General features: G+C 38.3%; 1 protein-coding gene across 14 annotated transcripts in view; it reads right to left on the reverse strand.

The window, feature by feature from the left end:
• BAZ2B (bromodomain adjacent to zinc finger domain 2B) overlaps nt 1-20,263 on the reverse strand; it is a 112,021-nt gene that overhangs the window by 14,535 nt on the left and 77,223 nt on the right. For 10 of the 14 annotated variants that reach the window (XM_071435565.1, XM_071435570.1, XM_071435562.1 and 7 more), the window contains 10 exons: nt 16,479-16,544; nt 15,674-15,739; nt 15,008-15,052; nt 14,726-14,758; nt 13,472-13,537; nt 10,922-11,062; nt 9,293-9,547; nt 8,326-8,540; nt 6,857-6,931; nt 1,622-1,865 (listed from right to left, as the gene is read on the reverse strand). In XM_071435565.1, the coding sequence (XP_071291666.1) occupies nt 1,622-1,865; nt 6,857-6,931; nt 8,326-8,540; nt 9,293-9,547; nt 10,922-11,062; nt 13,472-13,537; nt 14,726-14,758; nt 15,008-15,052; nt 15,674-15,739; nt 16,479-16,544 (1,206 nt within the window). The remainder of the gene's footprint in view (nt 1-1,621; nt 1,866-6,856; nt 6,932-8,325; nt 8,541-9,292; nt 9,548-10,921; nt 11,063-13,471; nt 13,538-14,725; nt 14,759-15,007; nt 15,053-15,673; nt 15,740-16,478; nt 16,545-20,263) is intronic. The other 4 variants (XM_071435571.1, XM_071435564.1, XM_071435568.1 and 1 more) reach the window with 1 other exon arrangement.

Genomic DNA, 20,263 nt, shown 5'->3' on the forward strand with positions numbered 1-20,263 from the left:
TAATCACCAAATATACTGTCACACCATATTTATTACAGGATAAAATCATACCACTATGTCTTATCATTATTACAGAAAAAAGATGTAACAGAAAATGAGAGGAAAATACTAAAGAAAAAAATAAGTTCAAATTGTGTGCTTGTGCAATATATTTCACTAGCAACAACACAATTGAAAAGAGGATACACCTTGAATATTTTGAAACCACCCAGACATGGACAAAGGAGAAAGCTCATGTTTGCTGAAAACTGGAAGTAACTCAGTTTGTGCATGACACAATACTATAGAATTTAATCTTAGTTTCTATGAAGCTTTTTAGATAGTCAAAATAATTTTAAGTGTTTCTCATGCATGAAATAATGGCGTCCCTTAAAATCCTATCAGTAAATCTTTGGTCAGTCCACATTTGCATTTTATTTCAATGTCTACATGAAATTGTAGACATTGAAATTATAACTCTGCTATAAAAGTTACAGCATCAATCTTGCTGATTTTTTAAGAGGAATGAGTTCATGATTTAAGTCTGTGGTTGCCTTCTTCTTGCCTGTTTAGAGTCTTTTCTATGACAAGAGTTTTAATTTAGTTGAAGAAAACCTTTGGAAATAGTAGTAAATTTCCAAAAGAATATGGCCAAAATTATCTCCACCATAAGATACCAGTCTTGTATTTCTTGGCTTCGTAAAAGTGTACCAGAGTAATGCCGTCTGAAGTACTACATAGAATACAAATGCGATGAATTTCTGGTAGATCAGAAAATTAATTTCTGTACTGTTACTGGAATTTTGGCTATGAAATGCCCAGTGCACCAACATAAGAGATTGTACAAGATGGAAAAGGATTGAGGGATCAACTTGAGATTAGAAATCTAAATATTAATCTTTTAAAAATTCTGAATTACTTTTAAATACTTTGGGCTGTTCTTCTAAGGTAGTCTCTTAAATTCATACAAGTTCTAGTACTTGAAATAAATCCACAATAGCAGCACTAAGGGCTATTCCTACACTAGAAATTAGCTGGGTTTCTAATTAAGGGTGTATGCAAACCTCTGAGTTCACATATGTTGGATACATGCATTGTTCAAGCAGTCTTAAAAATCTTCGAACCTTGTATGAATGGATCATTTTCTGGCAAACAGAAAATACCCAGTGCTGCATCAAGTGCTTTAAAACGTAGTATTTTCTATTGCTTGTGCCTTGTATCAGGTTCCATCCAGTGGAAGCCTGTGCATTTCCATTAAAAACCAGCTCAACAAGGTAAAAATCTTTCATTGATACTTCCTGTATTATATCTGACACTGATAAATAAAATTTATCATCTTGTGATCAAATCAAGTCAGGCAGTAATCATGTGGGGGAAGTTGTGAAAAAAATGCACAAGAAGATCACTCAAGCTTCAAAACAGAGAATGTTAAAGGCAACTGCGTTGTTCATTTTTTACATTTTTACATTGTTAACAAAATAATAAAAACTAATAAAAATTTCAAAACACTGGAAGTAAGTTATTCTTCCCTCCTTTTTATGGCAACATTTTTGGGAAACAGTGCCATATTACAGAAAAACAGAAGGAAAACAAGTTTTAGCATATTTGCAAATAAAGTTTCACTATACTGACAATTCCCCACCTCATCCTCACAAACTTCTGCCTTTTTTCCTTTTTTATCATCTTTGTCCTCTTCATCCTCATCATCTTCATCTGCCTGGTCATCACTGTCATCATCATCATCATCGTCGTAGTCACTGTCCCCTCCCTTCCGCCGGCGCTTGCGGCCGGGCGTGGGCGTCTCCAAGGAATGGGGTTCCTCGCCTCCGTCCCCACTCCCCGCAGCATCTCTTTTACCAGTTTTCTTGGCATGAATGATTCTAAGCCTTGGAACACATGAGAAAGGGTGAAATGATGGATTATGGCTGTAGCATAAACATACCTCTCTTCCTATGAGATTGAAAGAAAATCATGTATTTCAGATTTGAATTAGAGCTTCTGATCTATCATGACACTGTATTTTCTCAATATTTATTGTCACTAGTCAACAAGAAAAACTGATGTTATAAAACCCTTACTACTCGTGGTTCTGTTCTGAATAGACTTTGTTTCTCCCAGGTCAATTTTACTGTGTAGCTCTTCAGAGGAAATGAAACACAAGAGGGATTTTGAGAAGTCAGGAAAGATGATATAGAAGAAAGAACCATTTCAACTTCTTTATCTTTTATTTAATGCACTTAAGAACATGATGACAAAATACTTGTGTCTGAGCCAGGGAGAAAAAGGCAAAAATCCTCACTTGGAAGTATGAAATTATATACATTGCATGGCAACAGCAGGTTCTACTAAAGATTACTCAAACTGTCATTTTTCCTTTTATGAAAGAAAAGGGAAACTTACATACCAGTTATTATGGTTGTAGTAGACCTCCTTCTTCTATAAAACCCCTATAAGACAAGATTCCACACAGCAAAAATTACAGTTCCACCTATCAGGGAGCTTGCAGGCAAACATGCTGAACCACAGGAGGTGTATATAGCCAGGCTGAACCAGTCACTTATCACGCAGACCAAAAACGCAACTGACTTAGAAGAGATTCATAAACGTGTAGAAAAGACAAAGATTTTTAAAGAGATGACTGAAGAAGGTAGGATGGGAAAAGCAGAACGGTAACGACAAACACAATTACCAGGACGTAATTTTTCCTTGTCGTACTCCTCTCTTCCCATCCTACAGAACAATATTCCATACAGCAAGTGGCTACAAGTACAATGAGTGCTGTCCAAGTACTCGTTCCAGGGAATACTGACAAATGGACCAGCCTTCTTAAACACTGATAACCAGAGCCAGTTGTCAACAGCACAAACTGAAATGAAGGTGTCACTGTTCAACTGGGAGCAGCGCATTTTTTAGAAAAAGACTGTTAGCCAAGAAATCATCAAAGGGACTTGAAAACTGCTGGGCTTTGGTTTCTTGGTATGGTTTTGTTATTGCTGTTGTTTTGGGTTGGGTTTTTATGCACTAGTTAATACAACTGGAGAATTTATAAAATTTTATCCATTTATTTTTTCCATATCAAGGGGATGTTTACCTGTTTTAGTGATTTAAAATATGTTTAAAAAAATCTCAAGCCTTTCAGTGAATTTGGAAGCAAATAACATTTTCAGGTATTGTGCAAAAACCCTCAGTCTCACTGCGCATCAATACCACTCAGGCTTTTGATTAAGTTTTTTAGAAAACTAATTTCCTTTTCAAGAGGATAACTTCAAGCTTCTTCACGTAGACTGGAAATTCCTGCCAATAAACAGGACTTAACTATCAAAATCACTAGTTAATGACTGGATTGTCTGCTGCAGTGCTGGATGATTTTAGAGACAATTTACATACACTAAGATGATCTTGAAGACAACTCAGTAATAAAGCTGGCAAGCGAATGACCTGCCAACACCTCTTTCAAATACCTAAAGGAAATCAGAAGAAACAAAAAAGGCTACTTTTTCTGAAAGCAAAAATAAAGATGTAATGTTGTCAAGCACTAAAGGAAGCTTGCACAATACTGCAAATTATCAAGCATGAATCAAAGATGCTCTTCTTTGATAGCACCACAAGCAGAAGAAGGCAGCAGTCCCTACTCAAAGCAGTGCAGAGGCAGAAATGAATGCCAGCATAACTTTAAAAAGGTACAGTTATTTCAAGAAGCAGCATCATTTTTCTGTTGTTGCCTAGACATATGGCTCACTGAGAGAAGAAAACCCTCACTTAGGAAACTGTTCTGTCTTTCTCACTTTCAGGTATGGACCAAGCGTGCATCTGCAACTGCTGAGAGAATCATAAAGTCTACTGACCTATAAAAAGAGTGGGCGGCCCATCAGAGAACCAGATGATTGACTTAAGCCTGCTCTAATCTCATCTATAATGCTTACTAGATCACAGAAGGAAAATTCACCTTCTGATTTAGTGTTCATGCCTTCCCCATAATTTTTGCATGTATGTAGTAGGTAGTACCAAGGGAAAGAAATTCTGAACATTGTACTTTTCACATAATTCACCTTGCATCTCAAAAAATTAAAGTTTGGTAAAAAAGCATTAGCATCTCCTACCTAAACTCAGGGTGTAATTTCTCCCCTTAGGGATGCCGCTTTTCACATACCATCAATCATTTAGAGTTGAAATGGTTTCATTCAACAGAAATTAACTTACACAGAGCATACAAAAACACTGGCATGTGAAAAGAATACTGTTGCAGTGAAAAACTTAAGTCCTTTATAAAAACGAATTATTATAATCAATTAATTATTAAACCAAATTATTATTACCTAATTCTTTAAGAGGCAGTATTCCATTTTTATTCTGTTTTATGTTGATCTCGCTACAAAAGAGATGCCAAAGAGAAGCCATGTAATAGAAAAGGAGATGCTGAGACTTTGATTATCTAGTTAAAAAAAATCACAGAATCATCTCAGGTGAGAGTCTGACCACAGCTGTCACACAGAAAGCACAAAGAAAGATGACTTGATCATGAGATAGGTGCCTTTACAAAAAAAGGGATTAGTACCAAGATTCACAGCAAAGTGCAATAGAGAAGGAATTAGATGCAACCTCTCATTGACGATCAGCTAAGGAGAAACAGTCCAGGCAGTTCAGAACTCAAATTTCCAACCATCTGTATTACACTTATTAAGATCCTTGAGGGAAGGAGGAGAAAAGGAGGGAAGAGCGGGGAAAGGGGTGAGAGGCAAAGCATCCCTTAAAACAAAATACAATGATTCTGTTTTCCAACCTGGGATTTTACTGTTGCTTATTTGCATCTGTCAAGAACAGGCTTTTGCATTTATTTTTGCCCTCCTTCCCAGCTGAGAAGCTTATGTCCTTAAAAAATGAGAACATAAGTGCAAAAAAAAAAACCTCCTTCATCGAACACATGTGATGCAGATAGAATCTTTTCTCATCCCCCTTGAATATACTTGTAGCCAACCTGGACACAGTGGTTTGAAGATTAATGACAGCAAACACTGGCCAAACAGGCTGAGATTAAATAAACCCATTCCTCAGCCTCCGTTACTCATCCCCTGCGCACTTCCAGCAGGAGGGGCATGTGCTGAGGGGCACGTAAAGGTCTGCAGGCATGTGAAAAGAGGTCACAGCTCTTGATCACACAGCGAGTACCCAACTAACCAGTTATTGCCATGCAAAACTCTTTGGGACTGGGATGCTTAAACATTAGATCAAGATGTGAATGGATGGGGAAGATAAAATGTAAGAATGAAGTCCGGAAGCAGAAAAAAATAGCAAAAAGACTGATGTGTACAGATTTCATTTCAGAGAAGCCCCAGAACAGTTGTAAGGGTTTATGGAAAACATAATTGACATAGTAAAGAAGAAAATATTGTTTAAAATTGATTGAAGAAGAGTCTTCTAGAACCTTCTTGGAATTCATCAGAAAAAGTGGAAAACTCGAAAATTTTTAATCAAAGATCGAGAGAGGTGAATCAAGCTCATTGAATTCAAAGAAGCAGAAGAGCAACATTCCTGAGCTCTGCTGCAATACTTGCACTCAAAAATAGGGAGAGCTACTGGACCCCAAAATCCACACATGAGGCAGAAAAACTCAAGAAATGGAAAAATTATTGTAGCAAGGAGGATGAGCTTGGGACTTCAGAGTATGATGCTCACTACTTGACAGGGAAGAAATGAGAGATTATAAGGAAAAGGGAAGATCCTACATCTACAAGTACTTACAGTTTGATGGAGGGAGAGAAAGACTAAGCAGGCCCTAAGAAGACAAGAACAGGGAAGGGTCCCATTTTGCTAATGGTAAATTGGCTACATCAGAACTTCATAAACACTTCTTAAACCATATCCCATAGAGGGGACACAGATGAAGACAGGGAAAAAGTAAGTGGGTTAACCTAAAGGTTAAAATACATTAACTCTGTGCAGACTGGGATTTGTAGTATTAGTAGAGAATGTCTTTTTATTGGTCTAATTTTTTCCTCTACCTCCCTCTTGTCCTTCTTCTTTACTTCTTTCCTTCTTCCTTCTGAGATATATTAAAGGGAAAAAATGGAGACATAAGATTAGAAATGAAAGTACCTAAAGCAAGGACTAAGAAAGGATTTACCATTCCTAGCAAGAGGTAAAGATGACAAAGAAAAAAAAAAGCAGAGTCTGGCTATGTGTTTTTACCCCCTGTGATTCATTAACTTTATGCCGTCCAGCTTCCTGATAGTTGGAGCCAGTATGGTTGCTGTATGGAATTTTGTCTTGTAGGATGGGAGAACAGTGAATATGAAACTGACAACCTTTAAGAAGTTCAAATTTTACCTTAAACAGAAATATAAGAAATATAAAAAATAATCTCAAAGCTTGCATTCTACATATGATCCCTAGCTATAGGGAACGACGTGACATTGACAGATGAGAAACACTAAGATAACATAAATTAGCAAAATTCAATTGGCAATTGTTGTATGAAAATCACATTGTCTTAAAATGCCTTTCAGAATGAACACTGGAAATTATGGTAGGTCCAAATAAACTTTGATTATGTCAATAGCAATTTTATGGCTCCTTTAATATTCCAATTAAAAAGTTTTTTGTTTCCTCCAAAGAATACAAAATTAGACTTGACTTCGCTCCAAATCTGAGTGACACTACCCCTCTGAATCTCATGCATCTTTAATAGACTGTAAAAGACTGGTGCTGCAACATCCTAAACTCACATACGTCTTAATTAAGCAGCTTGATTACTAATGTCTTGGTAAACCTGTAACTTAATCGGCTGATTTTATGCTCAGAACCAATTTCCTATAGAGCAGTGTATGTGAACAAAGGCAAAAAAGCAAAATATGGTAATATTTAAGGAAATGAAACTTACTTCCGAAGTTTGCCTTCAACCATCCATTTATCTCTCCTTAAGTTTGACATATAATCAATGTTTTTATCAATTTCACTGTCAAAGATGAAAATAATCCATTAACTGTGAACATAGACATTACGTATAGACATTTTTCCCTCAAATAACTATCTTTTGAGAAATCCTTAAAATTCAAAATAAAAAATTTTAAATATAGGAAATCACAATACTAGGAACACCAATGTAGCACACTGCTGTACTTATGTCAGTCTTTATCCCCAACATCACCTCAGCTTTCTTTCCACAAGGAGCATGGCACTCAACATTTCTTTTCATAGCTCTAGTTCAGAGTCAAGCCTCCAAATGTCTTTGCCACAAAGCATGTAGCCCTGTGATGAAAAAATAGTTACCACTGGTACATCTGAAGTATTCTACCTAGGATCTCTGGGACCTACAATCCAACATTCACTTTTCACTGCAGAAACTGAAGAACCAAAAGGAGGACTTTGGTACAGTCACCATCTGCGTGCCCATGTCCGAGACATCCCAGCCTCAGCAATTCAGCAGATTACCGTTGTTTCTATGATCAAAATATAGAAACTCAAGTTCTAAGTGATCATTTCTACAAATAGGACCTAAGAGTCATCTGCAACAAGAGGAAGTTTCTTTCTATGATGAATTTGACTGATACACATGAACTTTCTTGAACAGTTATGCACAGCACTTGCACTGCCCACTTCTGCTATCTTCCAACTTCACAAAATCTGAAGCATCTCTTCCATTCCTGCTTTATGCAACCCTGATTAACTTTTGCAGCACAGGGTACCAAACCCAGCAGAATACACCAAGAAACAAAGCAGCACTCAATTAGGTCATGAAACACTTCAGCATAGACAGTCTGTGGAAGAACAGGCCTCCCAGAAAATGGCATTTCCCAACTTTTTGTTCCACATTGGTGGGTTTTGACAAGTTGTTGAACATAGGGGGGACTTAAAATTATGAAATACTATACACTACTGACCACAAATGCAACATATACACCTTCTTGAATTACTACGATGATACATCAAGCTTGCCACCTCAGCTTATGACCCTACTTAAAGAAACATCTTCAAAACATCTTCAAAAACAAAAGGAAAAAAGGGAAAATAGTGTACTGCAGAAGCCTTAAACAACTCTTCTAAATTATTCCCTAGAATACCTACTAAATTTCTTGGCAATCAACCTCATCTTTTATTCCTAAAATTGCTAGAGAAATTTTGGTTCAAGCTTTGAAAACAAAATTACAGACCAAACATGGAAAAGTTATATTCTTCCATCATATCAACAGTACATAAAGGTAAGAAGCAGTAACTCAACCAATTTCAGCTTCCATTGTAAGAAGAACATAAGTAGTCTCCCTGTAATGGAATACAGTGAATACACAGTATTTCTGAACTACAACATTTTTATGATCTTATTTTCACACACCTGTTTGGGAAAAATCTTACCTTACTACACTTTTGCTGCAGGCTAACTCATTGACCAAAAAAGCAAGTACGGATGCTTTCTGAGCTGGAGAATGTGCCTGAAAAGCTTTTGTCTTCAAGCTCTCTGTCAGCTCTGTTTGCCCACAATGAGCCTCCATGAAAATCTGCAGAATCTCAGACACATTATCTCGATTGATACCAACATTCAGTAAGTGTTCTCCAAGAATAGTTTTAGCCTAAAAAGAACAAAGACATTTCAGACAGTCATGTTTTAAAAACACCATTTTCCTTTGTAGGCTATTTTATTGTTCATAGAGGACGATATGGGTTTCTTTGCATTTTTACATAAGTATATCAAACATGATTATTCTTTGAGACTATTCAAATGTAAATCTTAAATCCAGTAACAAATTAGAATGTCTTCACCTATAAGTTTTTAAAAACAGAGATAATATTAGCAATAATTAAATGGATTACATGTAAAAAGGCATGGTCCAACTGAAAATTGATGAATACTGCTGTGCACAATGATACTATGAAGAGCTCTAGAGTGGAAGAAAGCTGAAAAAGAAGGCCAGTAAGAGAGAGAGTCATGACTGAATTGGGGTTTTGATGCAGTGACCTAGACAGCAGACGTTAGGGAAAGAAATAGCAAGATTCACTGAGAATACAACATGAGGATAAGAACGCAAAGGAATGGATGGAAAGGAGTTAAAAGACATGGCCACAGATGTGACAGTGCCCTACAAAAGATCCAAATAAAAATGGGATGTGTGTTTGTGTGAAGAGAAAATGCATTGAAATTTATCATGTCTGGAAAATGGGAAGGCTGATGGGACACAAAGTTTTGGAGTAACATTAGAACCATGACACTGAAGAAAAGAATTAGGAAAGTCAAAATAAATCCATAGGAGAGAGGTGTCAGAGACGCATTATGAAGAATGCATTTGTATGCACAGGGTGTTTACTATGGATTTTTTCTTTTTACCTTGTATCCTGTACCAAGTCCAGGATCGCACACAGCTGCAGAGACAAGTTTCACAAGCAAGTCCTGTACTTGTCCCATGCTGTCCCCTATGTTGAGCAAACCCTCTTGAAGAACACTCAGGGAGGGAACATCTATGGCCACATCAAAGCCAAGAACTTTACCAAAGTTACGCAGGAACTGCACTACCATAAGACAATCAGAAAACGTGCTTCCATCAAGAACAAGGCCTGGGATGCGAGGCAGCTCTGGGAAAGGCTGGAAAGCAAAGAAAAAAAGTAAAAGATTCAGTAGCATATTTCAAAAGAAATTCTTTTTATAACAGCTGGGAAAATTGATTGACACTTCCTTCTGACCTAGAGCATGACAATGCTGGAAGGTACAGGCAACCTTCCTTCCAAGGGGTATCCTGCACCCCTTGCCCATTCAATGCTGAAACACATTTAAATGTTCACAAATTATAGAAGGCAAGAGATCAGGAAGTACTTCCTTTTTGGCCAGGAGACACTGTAAAGATCTGTTCTGAGTCAAATTACTGTAAAAGGTAGTGTAAAATTATTTAAGGGAAAAAGGGAAGGAATTTCTCTGGAACAGACTTTGAACCCAACCTTCGTCAAGTCCTTACGGACAAAAACTAAGAAGTTGGAAGACTGGGAGAGTAATTCTTTTTGAGCAACAGGTTGTAAGAGTTCTCTAGAGAACTATACAGTGCCTGTGTACTGAGACATGATGCACATTCCTGGTGTGAAAACAACTTGAGTAAAGAATTTTTAAAGGCAACCATGTTTTTAGGAAGCAGGCCTCTTTTTGTCGGGTCCGGCTGTCTGTCTCTGCCCCGACACGGGTAGGGTGGTTCCTGGGTGGCACGCGTTTCAAAGGACGAGTCTGGACTCTTCAGCTTTTCGATCTTCTGATTGTTTATTGTTTCTTATCTACAAAATTTTCTGTCTGCCCAACAGAGGTCTGATCTGCAAGGCAGCCAAGGGCACTCTGACCACCCATGGGGCAGTCATGTCTTTTTATACTAAAATCTATGTACATGATATTTACCTTTATTTTCCAATACTTTTCACCCATGTTAGCAAGTGCACCTTCACCATAAACTAATCCCCAAGTGCCAACATCACTACAGAAGATGGAGGACAAGAAGAAGAAAGAAGAAGGACGAGACATGCCCTGATCCCTCCATCTTGTCTCCATAACCCCCCTGTACCAAAAACCTTAAAGTTTATATTTCACCCTCTAAATGTGTCCCTTTTACACCCTTCACTCTAAAGTGATTCTCATGTCTTCAAACTGCTGTCACTTCTGTGGATGGATCAAAATCAAGCCACCAAACACTCTTGGCAACATTCCAGGGTTTTCGAGACCCCCAAGGGTTCTCCTGGCATCTCTGGACATCGGGAACGATGTGCTGAGATCCCACATCTTTTAAACAAAAAACTTTTACATAAACATATGCTACTGTGTCGCATTCTAGTATCTTGTATTTGTATATATTTCAAATAGCTCTCTAATTACCTCAATTAAAACTTGAATGCTTTGAGTGTGACTGCAAGAAGAAAGTTATTGACAGAATTATAAAATACAAAAACAAGAAGCAAGAAAGTAAGTCTATGTTGTTGTGATTACCTTCTGGTCTGCTAAGCACATATCTTCATTAGGCTTCTTTAGCTCCTTTGCCATTTCTAATTCCAATCTTCGCTGTTCCAGTTTACGTTCCTTATTTAATCTTTTTTCATCACGTTTCTCTTGCTTCAGCCGCTCTTTTTCCTTAAGAGAATTAAAAGGGAAAAAAATAAACCCCACATATTAAACTTACAAATGAACAATCTAAGAATTTGAAGAGCACTAGTTCTGTAACCTTAAGAATCGCCACATCAATTAAGGAACCTGCATCAACGTAAAGGGGAGGGAAAAACTAGAACAAAATCACTGAATTTGTAAAGCAATCTAAGATTCACTTTTTTCTCTCCTGTCCACAGAGACACAGGTTTCAAGTATGTTTGCAAAGAAAAACTCTTTGACGTACCATTTAAAAAAGATGACTGAGTGAAAATACGGCAAAGAATTGCCATGCAAGGCACCTGATTTTAAAGGCCCTGCTTACACCCCAGTATTGTTAATCTGCACCTGCTACAGCAGAGACCACTCAAGAAATCTCTCTGAACAATACATGGCTGAAAAAGTCCCATAATACATAAACTAGACATGAATGCCTTATAAAACACAACCAATCTTTTCAAACACAAGTAGCTTCTGGCCTTGAATTACCATACACTTTGCATGCAACCTAAAACTGAACATTTTGTCCTTTATGTCTTATATGCACAACAAGAACACACGCATCATCAAGTGAGAAGTCAAGCACCTACTGTCTCTTCAACACCCTCCACAGTGGAGTCACACCAATACTACACCAACTCTGTAACATGCCAAGACTATGAACCTAGATCTCCCGTGGCCTTTCCCATCCCCGGTGCCAGGGTTTCTGCTGCCAATCCACTGTCCTGATGACACAACTGCCCACACCCCCCCAATATCAAGTGTAAAATGTATGGAATCTGCCACACATCAGCACCACCTGTTCAGAGCACAGAACTGTGTGTATAAACAAACACACGTATGTGTGTGTGCCTCCACTCAAGAACCTGATACAGTACAAAACTGAAGATGCTGCATGTGCTTTTCACCTGTGGACACAGAAGGGCTAAAGAACCAAGCTAAGATGCCTCCCATTACTCAGAACCACTCCCTACTATTCTGTTAGTTTAAGAGGTCACTCTAGTCTCTTCCATTTACTACCACCATATTTTGCAACAATGAGAGTATGGGCGATACTAAGTCAGGGCTCAGCTGCATTTGTAGGCCAGTATTAACCACTGACTTCTCTGGAGAGTTCTGGCAGGCCCCATGACTTTTTATTCTTCCTTTTGATTCTACATGGAGTATTATCAGACCACTAGTGACACCTGTGGATAACCACTGTGAGTGCACAGGGATCATGACTTCTACTACTACAGTCTTTAGTGGATAGCAAGATCGAATTTCATATTACACACAAAGAACATATTTGGACCAGTAAATTTACACTGGCAGAAAAAAAATGCACTGACATTCAGAACTACCCATCTGCCCACCTGCTTGCTACTCTACAGCTGTGTAAGCACCCTCTGTACTGCCCACGCAGGCCCTCTTTATCTACCCTGAGTTCATAAGAGACATCTTGTATTGAAAAATCACAATACACTAAAGCAGCACACAAAATCCCTAACTTGATGACCTCTGATTTGCTTTTGGAAACTGATTTATTGCCTTTTATCTTAGCCTATGTCAATGTCCCAAGGTCAGCTGGCATTGCTTACAACTTGTTTTTGCCAATTTGAAATGCTCTACAACAGAAGAAAACCAGAGATGTATATATGGATATTTATGTGTCCACACAGTAATTTATAGTTATGATTAAAACTGAAAACTTCAGGCTGCACTACGTTTCATAAATCTATTTAAACATTACTTCTACTGGTTGAAATAAACACTGTTCTATATCTGTTAAGAGTAAGAATACATTTAGACCACTGGATCAGACTAAATGACCATTTAGCCTGGTATCCTGATTTCCAACAGTGGAATGGCTGCTCGGGGTATCATCTTCCTCTACGTCCTTGTAATGAAGTATTATTCAGTTTTTCTTGGGTTTGGTCAGTCGCTTTTATTGAAATTTGCAAATACATCCTAGAGAGAAGTTTTAACAATTTCCTTAACAACTACTTGCTATAATGATGGCTATCTTATTTCAATATCCTCATTATCTGCACTTTATTTACAAAAGTTTCAGGACATGGACTTAAAAAAAAAGGATACAGAAATACATAAATGTAAAGCAAAAAGCAAATGAGTAATTGTGGGGTTTTTGTATTTTACTTCTGTTTCTTCTCAAAAACATCCAGAACTCTCAAAACTGGGCAATCTGTGCCAATGTTTAACCATCTCTCTCCAAGTAAAAAAGGTTTTTAAGTTTGAACAGAATTTCCTGTATTTCAATTTGTGCCTAATGTTTCTTGTCCTACTGCTGCAATGTACACAAATCAAATTATACATAATGTAAAAGGACACTGCTCTTCTACAGATGACTGCAGAACAAAACTACGAAAACTTCAAACTTTCAGAGTTAATACTCACTTCTGCTTTTTTACGTGCTTCCATGGCTTTCATAAGCATCATATGTTGTCTTCTCCGTTCTCGTTCCTATTGAAGTGGGTAATATTAGAACAAAACTAAACCGCATTTTCAAATCAGTAAAAAAGTGGAGTAACAAATTTAGCATTAATAGACAAGTCACAGTAAATACTAAATATAGGACAAGAATGGCCAAGTCTGTGCATGTTTTAGTTCAGGTTTAGAAAGCAAATACAAGAACAATCAAAAGCAAAAAGGTAAAGCAATGAACATGGAGACAGTGTAAATAAGAAGCATACAGATTTACTTATGGTCAGTTGTGATGCTCCTTCATAAGCTGGCAGAACAAAAAGCATAATGGTTGGCTGGAACAGGTCAGTTACCTTACATCTGCTATGACGGAACTTGCAATTTACTTCTTCAATAGCCAATTCAGCAGAAATTTTAAACTGGTCTTTTTCAAACATTGCAAGTATTAACATTTTTCTAACCAAGCAACAAATTAACATGATTAATTTTATCAGCTCTAGATCAGTTTTAATCAAGCCAGTAGTGGTGCATACACATATGCAACAACACTTGCATTTACTGATGCCTGTCCCTCAGTAAATTATGTCAGTAGCTTCAAATGCATTAAGGAGCAGTATTCTAAGGCACTAAGTACAGGGGATTTTCCTTCAGCTTAACAGCTGAAGAGCAAATCTTGGCCCCAGTAAAGGCTATAGGAATTTTATCATCTAATTTGGTGAGGCTAGGATAACATTCTAATATTTCATTGTATATTTATAACGTTATGTATTTACCACCAACTGAAAGCTATTTCCTCAGTATCTTACAAGGGGAAGACATCACCCTGATTTCTAAAACAGGTTAATTCAAATTGTATTTAAAATGTCTGGATTCATTCCCAGTGAATGGGACAAGGCTTGCAAAAATCATCCAAGTGACCATCCTAGTGATTTTGCATCAATCCCTGATTTTATATACTAGTCAAATTTTTACTGGGACATCAGTAACATAGATCCCTGGTTAAAAACCACATTTAGTTATTGCCACATTCAATTTATACACATGTTCAAGACATGGTTTTTTTTCCTTAACAGACAAGACAAGCAGATGTATGCAATGCACTGTGCTGTAAAGCCATGCAGCAGTATGTAATATGACAGCAGCCAGTGCTACATTTTATGCATTGCTATGACAACCATATCACAACCAAATCACAATGCGGTGTTAGATGTACAAAAATAAACATACCCATACCATATCTAGTCTATGCCTCTCCAACTCCTGGTAGAAAGAGTTGGCACAACATTATGAAACAGAAATCACAAAGTCATAAAACCACTTTATAATCCCCCAAAAGACCCCAATACCAAAGCAAAGCAAAAAATTGTAAGGCAAAAGAAAATCTGTGCAGGAATCAAACCCAGAAGTTTAAAAAGGGCATATTTTGATGATTCTACCCCCCCCATACAACTGAAAGCAGTAGCTGACAACTGGCATTCTGTCTGTTTGGTCAACCAAACTTATACCAACCTGGTGCTTCAGAAGAACGGCCTGCTGCCTTCTCATCTCTTTCTCCTTCAACAGAAGAACAGAAGCGTATTTTTTTAAAACATCAATCAAAATTTACTTACCAAATTGCACAGTTCTGCCACACTAAAACAGCACATCTGACTTAAATTCTAACTTACAGAGAAGTATACACAGTATACATGACAGTAAGTCTGGTGAGTTGGGAGTTCCATGTTAGAACACACCTAGAATGCCGAAGCAGCAATAGTGCTTATATACACACACACAGACACTGCATTTTCCAGTATTTGTAAAAGAGTTCTGTAGTTTTGCATGCATTACAGCCTAGAAAAGACTATGCTCACCAAGAAACAACAACATTTTTCCATACAGTGTGCTTGAAAGAATATTGTGAATAATGTTACTGCAGAACATTTTGTTACGCAAACCACGGTAATGGCATATAAAGTACTGTCTCTGTATATCTGTGTGTGTATGCCACACATACACAAACTCCTCTGCATATGCTTCATGGCTTTTTATAACAATACATACATGTCATTATTTGCTGTACAGCTGCACAGCTTCATTATCAATGAACAGCCTCCCAAATCTATTGCTTTTATACATCCACATACATTATGTATAATAACACAGTTCTTGTTTTTGGAGCTCCTCTAAACTAACCTTTATTCGTTTTTCCGCTTCCAATAATTTGGCATTTGCTGCTTCTTCCTTCTTTTTCTTTTTTGCCTGTGCATGCAAAACAGGTCACACAACAGCACAATCACAACTTGAAAATAATCTGACTAGAAGCAAAGTTATGTATCTTTAGAAGTTAAGAACATCATCACTTATTGCGTACATTGCAAGAAATCTCTGATGCAGCTTTCACAATCAATCAATTCACATTTCAGTTACTTTAAAAAAAATTCAACCAGAATTTCAAACAAAAAATTTCAACCAAAATTTCCCACTCAAAACTGTTTCATCTGGCTATTTTAAGAAAGCAGGTACACACAGAAACGGCAAAGAGATTACTATTAATTTTTATGTCAATGGAGACTTGAAAATTAGCAATCTATCTTTGCTAGTACAGTAGCAAACCTGTAGAGTATACTCTAATACAGCCATAGTATTTTTAAACCCACTGCATTTCATACAGAGCATACCCACAGCATTGTATTGTTTTAATATCCTACTACTGCAAACTTTTTCTCTAACTAAGGAATTGTTTTGCTGTTAACTTATGTACACACAAGACTATTCTGATAGAAAACCGTGAGCCCAAGTGTGAATACTTGTAAGACTATGGATCACAGTTTATGTTGATCTTTTAAGAAAAATAATTTAGGACACATCTTTGAACTGGCCTTTGGAAATAAGGTCATTAGAGCTGCTATATTTAGTTACACTTCTAACTACATGTGTAACTACTAAAATACATTTTAAAATGACAATGGAAAAATTACATTTGAGTCATTATTTTTACCTCCAAAATTTGCTGAGCTCGAAGTTCCTTCTCCATTCTAATTTGCTGAATTCGCTTAATTTTTTCCTACAAGGGTAAGAAAGTTACTTCTTTAAAAAATATATATAAAGGAAATTATACTTTTATAAAAAATACATATACTTTTATATACTATACTGTACATACTATACTTTTTTAATACATTTACTTTTACATTTTTAAAATGACAAAGTTTATACATACTTTTTTGTTATTGACTTTCAGCCATTTTAGTCAACTGTTCCCATATGTTTAGAAATTTTACTAGTATTAGATATCTTCCTTTCCCTGAAGGAAACCACGTCTAGTTATGCATGGGTGCTCATGTTTAAGTTGTCAAAGTTTTTATTACTTTTTTAACACCTTCAAGAGGACCAGATTAATGACCAAGTAAGGTAACTAGAGTATTCCAATTCCAGCTGACAATGGTGAAGCTCCTTAAGAATGAACAAAAGGGTGAGCTATGCCATGAAATACATGATGTTTTGAAGTGATCTCTCTGACCAAGAAATAGCAAGGGCTGTCCAAGCACTGAGGCGTTTGTGCCTCAGTTCTTACAGCCTCTTTCAGGCCATTATGGTCCCACGGGCAGCACAGTGAGCTGAGCTCAGCAAAACCCAAAGCCCATGCTCTGTCAGCCAGGAACACTCACCCACATGAAACCTGGGTAACATGCTCAGCTAAGTACACTTCAGCTGCTCCACATATTTAAAGCACTCAGGTAACTGATGCTAATTTTGGAAGCTTTAGTATGCAGTTTAGTGATGGAATTGTACACATGCTGTAACAAAAGAAGTAATTGGAACAGGAACCATGGGTACTACAACATATTTAAGCATGTTTCATCATGGTGAAAACGATGAAGTTATGCACTCCACAGATGGATGCTGGGCAACCATATTCTAATATATCCTTCTTCATAAATTAGTTCCTGAAATCTGAACCAAGTCTTATTACATTGATTGAAAAATGCAATCATAGCAAACACTGGAATCATTTCACACTACCTGTGTTGCATAGGTTTGTCTGTTAAATTAGCTATTAAAAATTCATTAGCACATTATTTGAGATTATCTCAAAAGAGCTGACTGAGCCACAGTGACTAGGAAGGACCATTTTGAAGGAAAGTGCATCCATCCAGCTGGACTTCCTGTAAAGTTTTAATAGCAAAATCCAGATCATGGAATAGCCCTGCAAGCTGGGGGAAGCCTAGACCAGAAGCTTGAAAAGGAGCTCAATGAGCTTCTCTGGAACAGCAGACGCTTTCCCAACAGTGAGGGTAAAGCCCATCTGTACATAATACATTGTTTTCTTGTAAGCTGGCCTGAGACTCTGAGAACAGGGATCACTCTAAAATTTTACTCTCTGGAGGACATAGTGATACATAGTGATACATACAATAAAGTATATACGTAGAGATGTATATACATAGTGATGTATATACCAGGGTCCTAAGAAAAGATAGTCTATAATATTTAACAGTAAAAGAGCAATGACAGATGAGAAAGATGTACTAAGTTTTCTGACAAACAGAGCTGCTACATGAAGTCTAAACACCAGTTTATGAGCTCTGTAAACTATTGAGAAGTCCAACATAACACAACCTTATCAATAAAATTAACTCAAGAGGCCTTGTGCAGACCGCGCAGAATTTTTTCCACGTGAAGCTTCCATGTGAAGCTCACAGCATGGACCTTAAATCTCTATTATCCCTCATTATATTTTAAATCAAAACAGTGCAAAAGTTGAAAGCATGTGCTACACCCTCTCACAGAATGACCAGGTTGGAAGAGACCTTCAAGATCATCGAGTCCAACCCAGCCCCAACACCTCAACTAAACCCTGGCACCCAGTGCCACACCCAGTCTTTTTTTAAACACATCCAGGGATGGTGACTCCACTCCTCCCCAGGCAGATCATTCCAGAACATTATCACCTTTCTGTAAAAAACTTTTTCGTAATATCCAACCTGTATTTCCCTTGGTGCAGCTTGAGGCTGGGACCTCTTGTCAGGCCTGGAGAAAGAGACCAATCCCCCCTGAGCAGAGCCACCTGTCAGGAGCTGCAGAGAGTGATGAGGGCACCCCGCGTCTCCTTTTCTCCAGGCTGAGCACCCCCAGCTCCCTCAGTGGTTCCTCACAGGGTTTGTGTTCCAGACCCCTCACCAGCCTCCTCTGGATGTGCTCGAGCATCCCAAGGTCCTTCCCAACCGGAGGGGCCAGACCTGGACACAGCACTCGAGGTGAGGCCTCAGCAGTGCTGAGTACAGGGCAGAATGACCTCCCTGCTCCTGCTGGCCACGCCATTCCTGATCCAGGCCAGGATGCCCTTGGCCTTCTTGGCCCCCAGGGCACACTGCTGGCCCATGTTCAGCAGGCTGTCAGCCAGTACCCCCAAGGTCCCTTCCTGCCTGGGCACTGTCCAGCCTCACCTTCCCCAGACTATAATGCTGCACGGGGTTATTGTGGCCAAAATGTAGGACTCTCAACTCCATAAAGGTTAGAGTTAATAAATACAGAACAAACTTTTCAGCAGAGATCAGAATAAAGAACTGTCTAAAGAACTATCAGAGAAGAAAGTACTCTGCACATTGAAATAATGAATTTTATCAGGTTACACATCAAGAAGGAATATGACGATGACAATTTTGATGACATCAAGGATTTGATGCATTTGACAATTTAAAAATTCTTGCTCCCTAGACCCCTCGGAATGTAAGGACCACTTGAAAATCATAGTGTGCTACTTTTCTTTAACAAGTATGGGTTGCCTTGAGAAGTGGACAGCTTGAAACTGTCAGGATCTACAAAAGAGCAGACTGGCTGAGGCTGGGAGGGACATCTGGAAGTCACCTTGTCCACATCCCCCTGCCCCAGAAGGGTCGCCTAGAACCAGTTACCCAGGACCACATCCAGGCTGCTGTTGAAAATCCATGTGGGAGGCTCCACAGCCTCCCTGGGCCACCTGTTCCAGTTCTCAGTTGCCATCTTGGTGACAAACTGTTTCCCAATGTTCAGAAGGAACCTCCTGTCACTGGGTACTTCAACTACTAAGTCACCTCTTTGCAACCTCCCCTCAGGTACTTAGCAATATTAGCAAGATCCTCCTGGGCCTCCTCTTCTCCAGGATGAACAGTCCCAGCTCCCTCAGCCTTTTCTAATATAACTTATACATGGTAGAGTGACAGCTTCAAGCTCTGTATCTACTACAATGAGCACTATCATAAAAAAAAGAAAAAAGGGAAATATTTAAACAGTTACCAACAAGAATTAATTGTTATCTATTAAGGGAAAATTTAAGGTAGCCTGAAGTAACACCAGTTCTGGTTTACTACTCAAAAAAAAAAAAAGCAGCATGTCAGGATTTAATACCTGGATTTCAAAGATGTGAAAGGGTTTACTATTTTCATTTTTTTAACACCTCAAGATGTCACAAAATCACAGAGCATGCTGAGCTGGGAGGGACTCATCATGATCATCGATCCAACTCCTGGCCCTGCACAGACACCCCTACAATCTCACCCTCTGCCTGGGATCATTGTCCAAATGCTCCTGGAGCTCTGGCAGCCTTTGAGCTGTGACCATTCCCTGGGGAGCCTGCCCAGTGCCTGACCACCCTCTGGATTGGTCAACCTTTACTCTGATACCTAGCCTAAACCTCCTGACTCAGCTCCAGTAGTTCCCTCAAGTCCTGTCACTGGTCACAGAGAGCAGAGATCAGAGCTGCCCCTCCAGAGTTTGTTGAACACCACAATGAGTTTACCTTCA

The sequence above is a fragment of the Agelaius tricolor genome, unplaced genomic scaffold (genome assembly GCF_023055355.1).
Source record: "Agelaius tricolor isolate 1412-34295 unplaced genomic scaffold, bAgeTri1.0.p SCAF_10, whole genome shotgun sequence".
In the NCBI taxonomy this organism is placed as follows: domain Eukaryota; kingdom Metazoa; phylum Chordata; class Aves; order Passeriformes; family Icteridae; genus Agelaius; species Agelaius tricolor.